The sequence below is a fragment of the Fukomys damarensis genome, unplaced genomic scaffold (genome assembly GCF_012274545.1).
Source record: "Fukomys damarensis isolate Sample0158 unplaced genomic scaffold, DMR_v1.0_HiC HiC_scaffold_21, whole genome shotgun sequence".
NCBI classification, from domain to species: Eukaryota; Metazoa; Chordata; class Mammalia; order Rodentia; family Bathyergidae; genus Fukomys; species Fukomys damarensis.
In genome coordinates, this window is record NW_022900933.1 from 31,088,186 (window position 1) to 31,105,975 (window position 17,790).

The window sequence follows — 17,790 nt, forward strand, 5'->3', positions numbered from 1 at the left end:
GGTGGGGGGATGCTGCTTCTCCTAAGAACTCGGCCTGAGTCCCCCTTTCCTGTGTCAGGAAAAGGATGAATAAATCAGGCCCGGGGTCCTCCAATTATTCAACAGTGTAGAAAGGGCAACAGGTCAGGCCTTTGTAGGGTCACTGTGGCCTCAGGCTAGGATCCCCGCCCAGGGCAATACTGTCTTCCCTGAATGAGATGACTCTGAATTATTTACTCCACCAAGTGGCAGCTTACACACTTACACATCATGACATTAACACGCTGAAGGGAGATGTGTCTCCATGCTGGTGTGGTGAGAGACACACAGAAAATGATCCAGTACCTGTTCTACGAGTCTCTTGATTTGGCTTTCCCTCAAGACATAGTGTGTGAGACGCTCAAAATGCACAGTAAGCTCAAAATGAAAACTTCACACAGGAGGAAGATGTGCCGGGTAAGAGACACGCCCACGTGTGCACACACACTCTGCTAATCTGCATGTATCAGAGCAGGCTGCTCTTGGAAGGGCCCTTTGATAATCTTCTTGGGACTAAATGAACCAAAGCACAGCCCGGAGATGGGCCTGCCCACCACCCCTCTGCCAGACCACTGGGCATTCTTACCTCCCGACCAGCCTCACTGCACCACGGTACCAGTACAAGGCCCCCAGTTAGCCTGCCTGCCACCACCCAGTGGGCACTGCGAACACCCCCATGGTCAGATAAAAAGGACTCTAGGAGGTAAGCAACTTGCTCAGGCCACAAATCCAAGGGGTGAACCTGAAGGAACCCACAGCTTGACCTTGGACAGGAAGTCTGCAGCTCCCCACAAAGTCAGCCTGGTACTCCAGAAACTTGTTATTTCATTTAAGCCTCCCAACAACCCACAAGGTAATTATTACTCACATTTTACAGGTGAGGCTAAATGATACACCCTAAGTCACACTGCTAGGAATAGTGACACATGAGTTTCTAGACCCACGGCCAAGTTAAATGACCCAAGCTGACACTATATATAGTACAGCTCTACCATGGCTGTTGTCCCACCTACCACCTTGTCCTCTGTCCACTGGCTGCACGTTCCTGACTATCCACTGAGAAAGCCAACCCACAGACTACCTCCATTACCCAGTGGCAGGCCAGGAGACTTCTCCCTGAAGAGACCCTGCACCTATGTCTACCCTCAGCTCCTCGATTTTTAAGCCACCAACCCTTGACCCTTAATCTGCTGAAAACCCAACCCCAAACCAATATACCTCTTGCAGTGGACACCCGAAGTTGGCAGCCTCATCCCTTTACATTCCCTCAAAATATCACCAACAAACTCGGAACTGGGCAATTCAGGGTGCAGGCCTCCCGGCAGGTCTCGCTGAACCCACCAATTGAGACAAAAGCACTTCCTTAGTACCTCGCTCTTCCTCCCATTACTGCAAAAATAAGACTGAAATGATCTCAGAAAGGACGAAGACCCTGAATGCCACAGCAAAGCAGCAGAAATTCTCTGCCTTTCCAAAAGGAACAGTTGAGTAACAAAAACTGTTATTAGCCCTGGACGTGTGCCACACAACCGGCCAGCTTTACAGAGCAGCCAAGCTTGCCTGGGCAAATTCTTCTGCGACGCCTCTGACAAACCAGTTATAACATCAAACATGCTGCCCTTGGCACTGACACAAACTCAAGGCAAAGGAGAGAAGATTTTCCCCCCAGTTTAAAACCTTGAGCAATCTATTTCCCTCCTTTTTGTCACAAAGGGAACTGGAACCTCTTACCACTTCCTACCTCTGGTGTTGAGGGTTGGCTGGGGAAGACACTGTTTCTATCAGTCATTCATGCCCTCAACAGTGACTGCTTACAACCAGGGTTCTCACTGGGAGCTGAACAAGCTCAGCTCACTCCTCCTGGCTTTGAAGGGCAGAGCACGGATGGTTGTATCTATGATTCTACTGAAACATAAACTCAAGACCTCTCACCCTGTGATCAGGGTCACCACAGCTCCGATCCCATCCCCAGCAGCCTGTGTACCTCTAGTGACACACAACTTTTTAAATGAAAGGCTGTGAATTAAGAGAAAACTTGAGCACACGATGCAGTCAGTGTTTACACAGTGAGAGAATTGTGTACCAGAAACATGGTTCCAAAAGGAAAGACAGGAGCCTGGAGAAAGGTCTAGAGCTGTAAACCAAGGAGGCATGGAAACCTTTGGGCTAAAGCCTGGGGATTGAGTTCTAAGCATCTGAGCCCAGTGCTGTGCAGAACAGAGCAGAGCAGGAGTGGCCACCAGGTCCCGGGTGGCATCCTGGGCACCAGGAGCAAAATGCAAGATGCCTGTGCCCAGAGTTCCCTCCTTTCCAGAAGACAAGGGAGACTGTGTGGCACCTCCACGACAGAAGGAAAACCCCTGACAACTCAAGGTCCAGACTCAAGGCCAGGGGAGAAGGCAAGAGAGACCAGACAGTGTCTAAATGCACACGCGCGCATGCACGCGCGCACACGCGCGCACACACGCACGCACGCACACACAACAGACACTCTCTTCCTTTGAGTCTCCACTGCCTTGGCAGAACTCCAACTCTGCTAATTACATCAGACACACCTTTCACCCCTCCCACCCACTGCAATTAGCCCCAATTCTCAGCTTCCTGCTGCTCCGTAGAGAGGGGGTGAAGGCGGACAGCTGCTCCCTCCCCCAACACCGGAAGTGCTGGTTTCAGAGGCCTCTGAGACAAGCCAGCCCCTTCCTCTGGGGCTACCGGCTGGCCTGAAGCCTGGTTACCAGGTGGAGCAGCACCTGTCCCTGTCCTGGCCCCCCACAAATGGATGCAGGACCTCAAACCTTCACAGGATGGACAGTCCCACCAAGGCAAGTCAGTGCCCTACAGAGTCTGACCTTGGATTTTAAGGAAGACGTTTCTCCAAGCAGCCAATGACCAAGAAAATATGGAGCTGTTTCCTTATCTTAGTCCATGAGTCTGTTTCCAAATATGCAGAATGGGACCAGCAACTTCTTCCTCCCAGAGGATATCAAAGCAAGGACAAAAGAAAGCAGCTACAAAGCCCCAGTAGGGTGCCTGGCTCCCAGCAGGGACTCAGTTAAGGCTCAGACCCCTCACCTTCTCTAAACCTTTTCATTCTGCACAGAAATGAGTCCCCAAATTCCTGGGTGCCATTCAATAAGCCTTGACAGCATTTATTCTGACAACAAAAGGGAGGAAAAAAGAAAGGAAACCAAGACCAACAGGAAGTCCTCTATCTTGCAGAAACAACTCCTGCCTCCCAAGAGGTTTCAGAATGTGGCAAGTCACCAACTGTCCGTACTCCAACCTGGCCAACAGCTGCACCTCTGAGCCCAAAAAAGCATTAGGGACCAGCAGGCCAGGAGTATCAAGGCCAGGAGGAGACACCTTCTGTCAAATGAGGAAAAGGAAACTCTAGGGGCCGTAAAGGTTATCACCCTCCATAGCGCTACCTGACCCCTGTGTGGCTGACCTGAGCTCTTGACCCCCACCCCCATCTGGTCCAACCCTGAAGCCTGCAGTGAGCAAGATATCTGCAGCCTTCCAGTCTCCCCCAAGACCTCCTGGGAGATGGAACATGGGACGAAAAGCAGGTGGCTGCCCAAGGCCCACAGCTGGGAGCACCTGCTCCTCAGGGAGGCTCCTTCTTGCCCACCAGTACTCCTCTGTACTCTGTCCCCTCCTGAACTGGGAAACCTCCGCCTGACAGCCAGCACTCTGACCCAGCTCCTTGGCTATGGGCAGTTCTCCCCTTCTACTCCCCACACAATCCCAGCTGTGACTCTCAGGTCTGCACCCCCAGAAGTCCTGCTCTGCACATGCCTGACCACCTGCCCAATATGTCTGAAACCAAGCCAGCCTGCTCAGCCTTCCTCAACCAGAGCCCCAGCCCCCAGAGCGAACAGCACCAGCAGGACTATGGAGCCCTTCACCCCAATCCCCCAGCCTCACTATGCACCATGGAAACCTCAGCAGTCCTCCTGGTCTCTCTGCTGCTCTTGCCTTAGTCCAGGCTGCCATGAACTGCCCCGACTGTCCTCTCCCTCCCACTCCTGGCCCATTCTCCAGACGGGTGCCAGAGTTTTCTCTTGAACACTTCCTTCTCAAAATCCTTCTAAGCCAGGCATGGTGAAGGCACAAACTTCTAACCCCAGCTACTTGGGAGGCTCAGGCAGATAGATCCTAGAGGATCCCAAGTTTGAAGGCCGCCTAGCTAGACAGCTTAGCAAGACTCTCTCAAAATAAAAACTAAATAAATATAAATAAAACTTAAAAGAATACAAATTCTTCAGGGCTACGGATGTAGCTCAGCAGAACAGCACCTATTTAGCACACAAAGGGCATGGGTTCAATCCTAAGAACAACAAAAATCTCCAGAGAGCCCTGAGTCCATCATGATGAGGGTCAGATTCTCCAGCAAGGCACCCAAGTGCATCACCTCTGGGTGCCCTCACTCCTCACTGACTCCTCAACCTCCAGGCCGCCTCACACTCCCAAGGCTTTCAGGTACCTGTTCCAACCCCTCTGCGAGCCTGGCTCAAGACCAGGCCAAGTGTCACCCTCAGGGAGAGCACTCCAGGGTCCTTGGCCCTTCCCCAGCCTGCATCTGGCAACCACACGACATCCTGTGCACACATGTGGCCTCTCTCCCATCTCACAAGATGGGAGCAGCAGGGCCATGAATAGCCTTCAGAACACCGGGAGAAACAAAGAAATGTGGGGTCCTCATGTCACACTCAACTCTGAGCCACCAGAGCTTTGCCATCTCACGTTTCATCACTGCACACACTAGCGAGGGGCCCACTTCCCCACCGTGCTCTTCGACTGTACCTGACCACAGCATTCACACCAAAGCATGGAAACAGCTGTCAGGTCCATGGGCTCCACTGCCCACAGGACGGGGCCCAGTCCTGGTACTGGACCACCTGCCCTGTCCATCACAACCCGTGATTTCTACCCCTCCACAATCCCCCAGGCAGCTCTGCTAGCACAATCCCAAAAATGTCATTCCACGCTCCCCAACACAAAGGAAGTTCACTCAGACAAACACACAAACCATCTCAGGCTGGGCTGTAGCTCATTGGAAAAGCACTTGCCTAGCATGCAGGAGACCTGGGGTTCACAAGAACACACAGAAAACATCTCAGGACTTTGCTGGTGGTAAAGACAGAAATCTCCAGTGTTCAACAGCAACAGAGAGCACTGCGTCTTAAACACAGCCACAATGGGTGGAGGGCACAATTGCGCAATTCATGCAAGAAAAAGAAAAGGCCTATAAATCCAGCAGTAGGGAGAATCAAGAGCAAAAGTCCTCAAAGTATTCACGCCCTTTGACCCAGGAACTTCCTGTCAGGAACTTAGCACAAGGAACTAAAACAACATTTGCTGAAATACTTATGTACCAAGTATGTTTGTGGTGGTATTGTTTATAATTCTGAGGCAAAAATAACTCAGTATTGTTGATAATAGAACTACATGATAAATCATATATAGACAGTTCAATTCATGCTGTAGAAAAATATTTAATGGCATAGGAAAGTGTTCACTACACCATAAATGAAAGGAAAAAGCAGGTTCCAGTGAGAAATGAGACCCACCCTTTGAGATGCACATGCAGGAGGGAGGAAAAGCGTTGGTATCAAAATGTTAACAATGGCATCCCTCTCTGGCGAGACAGTGGGTGAATTTAATTTCCTTTATATTTCCTAACCTGTAATAAGAAAAGAGCTTTACAATAAAAAACACTATCTTCAATTTCCTCAGAATGTGAACCTGAGCTACAAAATCAAGGAAAGGCCACTTCTTTAACCTTTAAAGTCCAAAGCGGAGAAGGTAATTTCTCCTCTGCAAATTCAACACCATGGGTTATTCATGAGGCAAGTTCGACTTGAAGGCCTAGTTATGGCCTCCTGGCTGCTCAGTCCCTTTGCACATGGTCCCTACACACAAAGCAGCTAAGCGTGTCATACACACACACACACACACACACACACGGGACTTTAAACCTCCTTGACCACACAAATGGTACAGAGCTGAGCAAGGTCAATAAGCTGTTCCCACCAGCAATGTCAAAGACACATTTCCTTCTATTCTTACTTTTGACAAAAGTTTCTCATTTTTTAGACTGAGCATGCACAATTCGCAAGACAATTCTCACGTACAGCAGCCAGCCCACGCTAGAGGGGGAGAAATGTAATGAGGATCCAGGCCCTCTCCCTCCATGATCCTGTCCAACCTGCCCTGCTTCCTCTGGTCATCTCCACACCACTGCACCCTTTCCTTCCCCTCACCACAACAGCTGCCAGGGCTCTGCCTTCCTGTTCAAGGGCTGGGATAAGTGTGGTGGCAAAGAGGCACTTGTAAGAACCAAGCTTACACCCTGCGAGGCACCTGCAGAAGACCCTGTAAAATCACTCTGGAAACAATCTGACCAAGTGGTTCTGGACAAGGGTGCTTCATAGCCACTAGAGGGATCCATAAAACAGGCTTTGACCCAAGAGGTATGAGGGGAGGCCCAAGAACCAGCATTTCTAACCTGCTCCCAGCAGTGAAGATGCTGCTGATCTAGAATACTTTAAAACCCACAGCTCTAACTGGGTATGGTGGCACAAACCTGTAATACCAGCACTCCAGGAGGCTGAGGCAGAAGGATCACAAGTTTGAGCCCAGCCTGGGAAACTAAGCAACTTAGGGAGACACTGTCTCAAAATAAAAAGGGCTGAAAATGTAGTTCACTGTACAGGTCTAGAGTTCAATCCCCAGGACCAAGAAGAAGAAAAGCACTGGCTCTAGTCCACTGATCCTCAATTTTGTCTGGTACATAGGGTGCTTTTGAAAATGTAGATTCCAGGGCTGGGGCCCAGAAGAGGCCCAAAACAGCAGGTCAGGAGGACGAAGAATGGCTGCAGATGGTGGTGGTTTCACAGAACCCTGGTCACAGTCATATGTCTCCACAGGCAGTCAGAGGTCAGCATAAGCTTCCTGCCAAACAAGCTGATGCTCTTCAGCAGGGGTGCTCTCTTCCCAGAGGGTCCCTGCTCTATTATACCACAGAACGGGAAGGGACCCTGGTGCTGTGACTTTGATGTGGCTGTCAAAACCCCCAGGAGGGAGCCCCGCCCCCAGGGTGTCCCTCCTGGTGCCCCCACACCTGTGTCACTTCATTCTCAGCCCAGGCAACTTTCCAACAACAAGACTGGGCAGCTGTGCTTTGGGAAAACATCTGTGATGTCCTTTACAACTACAACCAGGCACAGGCAGAGGCGGGATAAGCACCATGTCCACACTGTGCCCTCTGGAGTAAGAGGAACCCTGAAATGCACAGGGTCCTGTGGTGAGGGCTGCTAGGAGCTGTTTTCTCTCCACTTGTTTTCCAGGCTGTTTATAAAAAGCATGTATTATCCTATGGTAAGAAACTGACTTTACCATAAGTTGGTAAGGAAAACTACACAGCAGGACACCACGGGTGCAGTGTCAGCCCAGGACACATTCAGGTGAGCAAGACTTGGTGGCCACAGCAGGAGCTCCCTGAAAGTGCCATGTGCTCTGCTCTGATTGGGGCAAGGCCACTGACACGCACTAGCCCTGCCCCTCAAGAGCTAAGAGGGAGGAGGGACCCCAGGGTGCCCTCTGGGGCTGCGTCTGGACCAGTCAACACTCCCTGCATGTGACAGCTTCCCATCCTGCAAACTCCACAGAGCACGATCTCAGGATGAGGCTGCCCCACCTCTGAAGAGCGCTACCACAAGTGGGTGTCAGGGCCTTTGCCCAGCCCAGATCTGGACTCGCAGAGCTGCTGATCACCAACAGCGCGAGGCCCACTGGGCCAGCAAGACCCAAGGATATCTTCCCTGTCCAGAGCTGCAGTGAGAGCCTGGCTGCTCCACGTGACTCAAAGAACTTCCCACCCACACCTGGGCAGGACGCGCACCTGGCTAGAACCATACCTGTGACTCTGGGCAGCCCTGCATACTAGGCAAGGGCTCTATCACTGAGCTATGGAGCCCCTCACTTCTTTTTTTTTTTTTTTTTTCAACTGGCCTTGAACTTGTGATGCTCCTGCCTCAGTTTCCCAAGGCATGCACCACTGCAACTGGCTCTGACCTTCCATCTCTCATGTTCACATCCTGCTCAGTTTTGCTTCAACCAAAATTTGGTGTACAAACCTTTATTCAAGTAACTGTGGAAAACACTGACTCAAAAAGCATCAGGGACAGATGTCCTTGGGCCACTATACTGGGCTCTACCCAGGCACCCTCTCCTCGTCTCTCCTTCCTGTAACCCTCCAAACCTGGAAACTCAGTCACTCACAAAACTCCACCCAGGAGTCATCTCTTCCAAGAAGCCTTCCCTACCTCACCCCACACAGACTAGATCAGGGGCCTGACCTCCTGAACCTCTGGCATCACCTGCTTCCTGTGGCACCTGGCACACAGCAGGCAGCGCACTTGCTTACCAGGAGTGGCCTTGGACTCAGGGACCACAGATGCCGTTTATGGGCAGTACCTTCAACTCTGTCGTGTGGTCACAGGGAGGCCCTAGCTGAAGTCCCCTGCTAGGGGAGCACAGCATGCCAGGCTTCAAGTGTGACTCCTGGCAGGAAACAAACCTGCTTCAGCCCCCGAGCCAACTCTGGTGCCTCCTCCTGAAACATCCGTAACTAGAGGGACAGGCTGGTTCAGAGCCTCCCACAAGTGATGCTCAGAGCCCCATGGAGCCCAATGCCCAACAGTCTGGTCTGAGTGCTGATGGTCTGTCACCCCCATAGGAAGAGTACAGAAGCAACTATGGCAGACAGCAGGGACAATGCCCACCTATCCCATCCTGCCTCAAATCCAGGTTGAAAAGAAGCAAGGGCTCCCACCCTCACCACAACCCTTGGCAGCAGCTGGGCCCAGGACCAGCCTGTGCCACGACACTGTTGCCTGGCGGCCTTCCCAGTGGTACCCCAGGTGGCCCCAGAGCCAGTGGCTCAGACACAGGGAGAGAGGACCCCCCCAGGCGGCCAGGGCCTCATGTAAGAGAGACCTCACAAAGCCTGAGGATAAAGAGGCCACCAGATGCCAGCACTGCACAGTTACAGCCCAGGATGCCGAGTGCTAGGAATAGGTCTGGGCAGTCTATGCAGGAGTCTCAAAGAGGACCTGTTCTTGAGCGGTGGTTCTCAAACTGTGCTCACTTGGGTACTAGACGGAAAACAGAGGGCACTCTTGTCTCCCAGTCCCCAAAATAACCAAAGTGACTGCAGCTGGGATCTCAAGAAATATCATATGGGGAAAGAAAGTGTCACCACTAGGAAAAGCCTGGAAAACCCAGGCTCAAAGTCACAGCTGCAGTCCCTTCCCCATCCATGCTGGCCATGCAGAGATCATACACCATCAAATAGGCCCAGGCTGCCCTTCTCTGAAGGCCTGGTAGGGGCTGACCCTTCAGGCACACACTCATCAGAAGTGGTTACATACAGGCGGTGGATTCTCCACGTGGCAAGGACTCCATAGCTCTTCTCTGGTCCCTTCCTTCCCCAATCCTTTGTACGAAAGCCAGGGACATGGACAGGAAGCCCCTTTCAGAGTCCCCACTGCTTCACAGGAGATGCAAATCATTAGGCTCTCTGGGTGCCATGTGGCACAGACCTTCTCACAGCTCAGGGAAGGTTTGCTGAGCAAGTGAAGCCATGCGACAGCTCACCACACACGAAACCCAGAAAAGGGCTCCAGCCCATGCCAGGGTCAGGGACCGGCTGTCTGAACTCACACACCGTCCCTGTGGGGCTGCGTACCAGGACTCCGGAGAGGGCAGATGCCTTACCTGATAGTAGGTCTTAATGTTCCGCACCAGGACCGTCAGGTTCTGAATGCGAAGGTTCACATCATTGTTGACGTGCTTATTGATGCGCTGGTTGGTTGGCCTGGGATCTCTGGGGAAGAAGGAGAGCAGAGATTCAGTTCTCTGGTCCTTTGAGCCATGCTGGTCCCTCGGTGACTCCAAGGCTGTGACAGCATGGCTAAAGTCTCATCCTAACAGGGATGGGGGGAGCCAATCACATTTCTCCTCCCCTACCGGGCACCTGGCCCATGCTGTCCTCACCAAAGCTGCCTCCATCCACTGTCGCAGCACCAGTGGGAGACATCCTTGTCACTGCAGACCCAAATGCCAGGTTGTACAAAAATCAATACTTTCACCAAAAACATACTTTAAGATTAAAAGCAATGCATGTGGAATACTAAGAAAATAGAAATAAAATCATGCTGTTCCAATTAACAGGTTACCCTCGTAGCATCCACACTGATCTTGGGCTAGTCCTGCCTATGATTTACATTCCAGTGACACAATTCCATCATGAAAACCTGGCATGCTCAGTCTGCAACACTCTCCCATGCACAATGCACCCTGCAACAAATGCTAAGAGACACACAAACCCTTCATGTGGGGAATCCCCAATGTGTCACTGATCTTCCAACCTCTGGCAAGGCAGGACGGGCTGAGAAGAGACCAGAAGTTACAGCGAGTGATTTACAATTTCACTCATCCATATTCAGGGTAATTTTTCTCAAAATCCTGAGTGCTGGAAACTGGTTCTGACGATCCGAGAGCACTTAATGGAGCGCAGTGAGCTGCAGCTGCTTCTCGTGACAAAGACCAACCTCCCAGTCCTGTCCCCAGACACCCCAAGGACAGCAAAGGCCTGTCTTCTAGGTTTCATCTGTCATCTAAGCCCTGCAACAAAGGTGCAGGGCTCCTGGGGCTGGTGTGGGGAGGCAAGGAAATAAATCTCAATGTCATTCAGCTCAAAGCCAACAATTAATAGAAAACTGAGAAAGAGAACAACAACAAAAATACAAGTCAACATAATTTCCAATGATTTTAGAAATAGAATGCTTTTTTGTGACACAGGTTGTTAAAGTTCAACCTTTAAATAAATATTTCACTTCCACACCATGAGTCTCAACACAGTATCATCAGTATGCAAACGCTTTCAGACCTAACAATCAGCCACAGACTTTACTCAGTCATCTACATCCCCTAAAATAGTCCCATGGGTACCTTGGGGCAACCAGAGAACCTCTTTTCAACTGTCAGGTGACAACATTTCTTACTGTTCCCGCATGGTAATGGAGTCTGATGGCCACGCCATTCCGACGTTACGTGTCTCTCCTGGGGCCACTGACTACTGAGAAAATAAAGGCTTACCGCTCCAGTAAAATTAATTCAGGAAACGAAGAGGTGTTCAGAATTTAAACCACGGGGGCATTTTTAGCTGTGTAAGTGTTCCTAGCATTACAAAATAATTTCCCATAATGGTGTAATTCTCATCCCTCGACTGTAGCTACCTTAAGAGATGAGAAGCCAGCTCCGCAATGACAGATGCACGGTTCAATCAAGCAGAACTCCTGAGACTATGCAGGGCTTCTTCTGTTTTATTGTCACTGCAGTCTGAGATTTCGTTTAAGTCAGACAAGGCCACCTCAGGCGTGGCAGGAGCCCGAAGTCCTGGCGTGCACTGTGCATGCCCACTCAAGTGCAAAGGCTCTGCGCATGTGAAGGGCTGGTGTGTCCCTTACCTCAAAACATGGATGTCTCTGACCATCCCTGCTTTATTCTGCCCTGTCTGGGAAGAAAGCTAACTGCAGCAACACTCCAAAAGAACCCTGGCACTGCTGTACAACTAATGAGACTAATTATTGTGATCCCTCATTTAACTAAGGCTCCCTAGAAAGAGGGGTTATTAGGGAACACATCAAAACAGAAGTCCTGATGTTGGATAAGGAAGGCATAGTTCCATCTCCACCCCACCCAGTGGCCCCACCCCCACCTCTCTGTGCTGTCAGCCCTGTCTCCAGGACTGCCCACAGTTATCTGGGCCTCCTTGTGTTAATCTACAAAACAGATCCAAGGTCCTTCCAGCCCTGAAAGGTGCTGCGTTAACAAACTTGAACTCTTCCTGGATCTGTATGCTGGGGGATATGACAAGCCCCTGTACAAGCACTGCCCCCTGGTCCTTAGGAACACCCATCCTCTTCACACGACAGCCCCATCACAAAAGCCCTTGTGTCACATCAGGACCTCAGTGGACAGGAGGCAGGCAGGTGTGTGTGGCAGCTGGAGCAAAGCTGGAGAGTCCCAAGTCCAAAATGTGAGGCCCCTAGGGCTTCCTTTTCTTCAAAACTTCGAAGTGGAAAAGGAAATCAACTCCTGTTCCAATTTTGTTGTGTGTTTGCTTTTTGAGATAGGGTCTCACTTTGTATTTCAGTCCGGCCTTAAACTCACTATTTAGCCCAGGCTGGCCTTTAAGGCATGGTAATCCTCTTGCCTCAGCCTCCAGAGTGCTAGGATTACAGGTGTGCGCCACCATGTCTGGGTTCTACTATAATTTTAAAGTGAGTTAGAATTAAGCAACCTTGTCCTTCCCTTTGGGGAAGCCAGACTCCAATATTTAGTCATATTCCAAACTTTAAAACTAAATAAAGAAACTATGGTGAAGGGAGGGGAGGGACAAGGGGAAAAAATGAGAACCAAGACCTGTCATGTAAAGATCCCAAGATCCCAATGATGAATGTAACTGTACTGTATACCTAAAATGTACCTATAAATTCAATGAAAGGAAAAAAAAAACTATGTATTGGGGGTGGGGATATTGACCAGTCCTGGCAAGTGCAAGATCCATTTCTGGTACCACCCCCCCCCAAAAAAAAACAACAATAAATAATTTTTCTATGCTATCAATGAGCATGAAATGAGGGGTAAGGATCTTTGGGTGTTGAACCAATGGCCTTGGCACTGAGCTATATTGCCAGCCTTTTAAAAATTTTTTTCTTTTGAGACAGGGTCTCAGGCTGGGTTGGAACTTGCAATCCTCCTGCTTCAGCCTCCCAAAGTGCTGGGATGACAGGAGTGGACCACTGCACCTGTCTTGAACATGAAACTTTTAGAAATCAAAGCCCCTATGCAGTGTGTGGTATGCCACAACCAAAACAGGAAATTATTGGACTAGGGGGTATAGCTCAGCAGCACAGCACTTGCCTAGCCATGTATAAGATCGTGGGTTCAATCCCTGGTATCAGAGGAAGCGGGGGAGATACAGAGGAAAGTTACTTAAATTTGGAAAAATAAATTTTGTTCCATTTTGTACCAGCACAAATTCATTCAACTAACAGGTATGTGCCCATTTGTGTATGCATGTAAGGTACGAGGGGCTGAACCCAGGGCCTTTGCATTTTTTGGAGACAGGATCTTGTTAAACTAAGCCCAAACTACCCTCTAACGTATAATCTTCTTGCCTCAGCCTCCCAGAGTGCTAGGATTACTGACATGCACCACCACGCTCAGCTCTTAGGTATTTGCCTTTTTATACTCAGTTTCTGTATCCATAAAATGAGAACATAAACTCCTCTTGGAGAACCTCGGGGGAAATTACCCCTCAAATGACTTCTGAGCTGAAGACTCTCTCCCACTGGCCTCTGAATAACTAACACATCACCTTGAATTTGGCCGCTAGTACAAAGGAGTCACCAAGAATGCCAGACAAAACCGAGCTGGACTCGCCACCAGCTTCTCCATGTCACAAGCCCCCAGCCCAGGTCCCCCTCACAAGACCCGACCTCGTGTACACACTCATGGCCCCACTCTGGGCCTCCCTCAGTGGACTGGGTAACAACAGACATGTGGCTGGATATTTTCCACCTGCACCATCTTCATCCTCCCCAGAGCCATCACATGCACTCCTTCTTGTAGATCAGGAGACTGAGGCTCAGAGGCAGGGCTTCTTACACGCTGGGGTAAGGAGGTGAATCTGTCAGCCTGCCGCTAGGGTCCAGGCCCTTAAATCATTCCCTGAAGACTAGAAACTGCTCCAAAGCTCATCAGAGCTTGGCACCCCAGAGGCTGTGCTCCTGAGGACCCGTTCTGCCGCCCCTGCCTCTCCTTCCTGCTCATTCAGGATTCAGGAATTCTAGACGCCAGCCTCCCTTGAAAGCTGAGCCCACAGGGCTCTCCTGCTTCCAGGTGGCGCTGATGTCACCGCGAAGCCCGGGCCAAGGGACTGCTACTGCAGCCTTCTAGAGTTGCCAGAGACAATGGCCAGGTGCGGTCACATGACCCAGGCAGCCTCCAGATGGCTCCAGAGTGTTAGGTAACAGCCTCTTATCTGAGCCCTGCCACCCGGCACCTAGATGCAGCTGGCAGCAACCCTGCCCCATTGCTTCCTCACCTTCCAACCTGAGGAACTGATCATTACAGGTCCCTGGCCCAGCACCAAAACAAAGTGAAAGAGCCCGATGGTCCATCCACCTGCTATTTTGCAGAAGGGAAAACTGAAGCCCAGCTGAAGCACAGAGTCAGGTACAGGGCTAGGACTTGGGCACCTGGACCCCATCTGATGAGAGCTGCTGCCGAGAATTACACAATAATTTGGGGGACTAAGAATAGAAGGTAAACTTGGAGCGGGGGAGAAAACTTCCAATGAGCTTACAAACTTTTCTGGAGTCTGATGGCACCTACTAAGTCACTGATACCAGCACCTGTTTAGCAGCAAACACTGAGCTAAAATCTAGCACATCACCTCATTTAATCTGCACAACTATCTGTTTTTTTTTTCAGGGCCATCCCTGAGCCTCTCACATGCTAGGCAAGTGCTCCACCCCTGAACTGCACTCCTGCCCCCAGCCCTATTTTTTTCTTCTTTTTGAGAAAAGTTCTCACGAAACTGCCCAGGCTGGCCTTGAATGTTCAATCCTCCCACCACAGCTGGGATCACAGGTGTGTGCACCACACTAGCCCACAGAACAAACTCTTCAAAGAAGAATTTCACATCTCATTTCACAGATGAGGAAACCAAGACCCTGAGCAACAGGTCCAGTGTCACAATGCTAACAGTGGAGAAAGCCAGGATTCGAACCCAGGCTGGTGACCCAGGCTGTCCAACAATGAGGCCAAAGTTCTCTCTCGGTTTTATTTTGTTTTGTTTTTTTTTTGAGGCAGGGTCTCCCTTTGTAGTTCAGGCTGGCCTCAAACTCCAGACAATCCTCCTGCCACCACACCCAGCTCAAGTTCTTTTTATTGACTATTTTTTATGCTGCTGGTTTTCACAACCAGGACCTTGCACATACAAAGTGAATATTCCACTACTGAGCCACACTCCAACCTCTATTAATTTCTTTTTTTTCAATTTTGCTGTACTGGAGATTGAACACAGTGCCTTCATCCTGAGCCACATGCCCATATTTTGAGATGGGATCGCACTAAGTCACTGAATTACCAAGGCTAAGATCCTCCTGTTTCAGCCTCCGAGAGTACTGGGATTACTGGTGTACAACACCACCATGCCAGGTTCAGTGTTTCTTTTCTTTTGTCACTGTTTGTTTTCTAGTTGACAAAACACAAAAAGTGTGCTATCTTAAATTACAGCTTGAGGGCCAGGGATTTAGCTCAGTGGTGCCACCACCTGCCTAGTAAGCACAAGGTCCTCAGTTCAATCTCCAGTCCCCGCCACAAAAAAAGTTAAATTATAGCTTGACGGTTTTTAGGATGCAAATCATACTTCACAGAACATCTCCACTACCCGCAAGAGTTACCTGTGACTGCTTTACCCCAATCTCCACCCACTTCCAGAGGCAAACACTGTTCTGACTCCTGCTACGTGGAGCTACGTTACTCTAACCCCAGCCAAACTACTGCCACGTGGATTCCACTCTCCCGATTCCAGAGGCCAATGATCCTCCTCTGCTCCAGTTCCCTTCCTTTGTGCCACAAACGTCCCACTTCCAGAACAACCACTCTGACTTATCCCAGAGAGAAAATGACATTTAAAATGACCTGGGGATCAGAGAAGCCCCGGGCCAAACACAAACAAGTGATGAGCTGGCCTTTCTCAAAGGAAAGGTCCAACAGGCTTCCCTGATTTACAAGCAAGTGGTAACTGCTCCGAATTCCAAAGGTCAGGGAAGAAAGAGAAACAGGCCCAGGGGCTCTTGTTCTCCCCTGCTCCCGGAGTCACAGCTGAATGGAGTCTGGGGGAACTGCTGGGTTTCTTAATTAAACAGTCTCGGCCTTGGGGAGGGACAGGTTAAAGTTTCGCTAGTGGCTGCACTGAGGGGACCCAGTAATGCTGGAGTTTAGAAATGCTTGGAGGTGGGGGAGGGCTCGGGGCAACCCCCACCACACTCATTTTCCTCAGCTGTCTCTGGGAAGCACTACCAGGGCTCCCAAAAATCACAGATTTTCCTGTTAGAATCTGGTCAAATATTGAAAGTTGCTAAGTTCAGTAACACCTTTTTAAAAAAACTGAAAATGGCACAGTCTCTCCCACAGAGCGACACCAAATGATTTAAGAAAACACAAGGAGCAATAAAATCAAGAAAATTTCTTAACACATACTTTTTAGGTAGAATCTATTTAAACCATTTCTGCACACACCAAACTGCTCCCTCTCCTTTGCTGGGCACAAACGAAGCTGATTCTCATTAGCTAATGGATTTATGCTCAAGCATGACAATGTACCCCTGGTAGGTGAGCAGGTGAAGGTAGAGGCTGATCCAAGAGAACATCCGGATGTTTTATTTTGCTTCAAGTGCCTGTGAATCATACTGACTCTGAGCTGCAATATGTTCATTGCCGTTTCTGAGTTAAAAACAGAATGCAGCGGTGGAAACCAACACCTACATGGCGGCAGGCTGTCAATCAGACAGAGTGACGGGCTCTGCAGAGTAGCAACAGGAAAGGATGCGGCCCGATGTATGTACATGCTAGTGAGTGCAACTTCCACTCACACCAAGCTTAGGCCACCCCAGCATCCGACTCCCTGTGCCCACAGGAGGACACTTAGAGCCAGGCACTGGCTCTGAAGAAACTGGAAAAGGAAACACAAGGCCGCTCAGGAGCACCTGCACCAGCACCTAGCCTAGGGCGAAACTTCACTGTCACCCTCGGATGCTCTCGGCCCACCCCCCACTTCCTGTAACCAGACACTCCAGTTATAGTTCTGTGACCCCAAAAAGAAAAGGGGCTTCTCCACTTCAATGCTCAGGCCACAGTTACGTTCTTGAGTGTGAAGTCAACTGCAATGTCTGTGTGGGTGACAGTCAATTCCAAATGTCCTGCATCCAACAAGCCGCCGGAGTCTAGTCCTGAAGGTATTCACACACCCAAGAGTCGCAGAGGCACCGCTGTACTAACCTGCGTGGTCCCCTGGCCCCCTTGCATTTCCCCTTTAACCCCCCTAAAAAACCATTCTTCCCTTTCCCTCTGAAGCAAGCAACTTACATTTGCAGCATAATTTGGTTCAAAAAGATGCCATCCACTAAATCCATGTACATAGTCAAGTTGTCCTGGTGGCCGTTTCCGAAGGAGCCAAAAGTTTTCACCTGCAGGGAGGTGGAAGTAGGCAGGAAGTCACCCACGGGCACAAACGGTCTCGGGCCGCGTGTCGCAGGAAGGGGTCACCGCGCCCGCTGCTCCCTTCAAGCCCACCCTCCTTCCTGGGCCCGTCCCCTCCCCGCGCCAAGCAACAGTCGCCAAGCCGGAGGAGGAAAACTTCCTGGCCGCTTTTCCCCAACGTTCCAGAGCGAAAAAGAAAGAAAGAAATAAAGGAGACTTTTCAATAAATTTCTCACGTCTAGATCCACTGAAAGCAGGGAGCTCACCCAGCCTGTTCGTGTTCCCACTCAGCCCCTTACTCCCGCCCGTCCCCGCCGTCCACCGGTTGGTCTCGGGGATCTGGAGGAGCATAGCCCCTCTGGGGAGCGCTGACCGCTCGAATCCGGGGGCCGCCTGCTCAGCGCCAGGCGGGCGCAGGTGTCCCCG

At 50.4% G+C, this 17,790-nt stretch overlaps 1 protein-coding gene across 1 annotated transcript in view; it reads right to left on the bottom strand.

Annotated features, from left to right (window-relative positions):
- Window positions 1–17,674, bottom strand: part of Ccdc88c (coiled-coil domain containing 88C) — a 117,521-nt gene extending 99,847 nt beyond the window's left edge. The window contains exons 1-3 of the mRNA XM_033766762.1: window positions 17,631–17,674; window positions 17,251–17,351; window positions 9,802–9,910 (exon numbers count right to left, since the gene is read on the bottom strand). Of these exons, the coding sequence (XP_033622653.1) occupies window positions 9,802–9,910; window positions 17,251–17,303 (162 nt within the window). The 5' untranslated portion in view covers window positions 17,304–17,351; window positions 17,631–17,674. The remainder of the gene's footprint in view (window positions 1–9,801; window positions 9,911–17,250; window positions 17,352–17,630) is intronic.
- Between the last annotated feature and the right edge of the window lie 116 nt (window positions 17,675–17,790).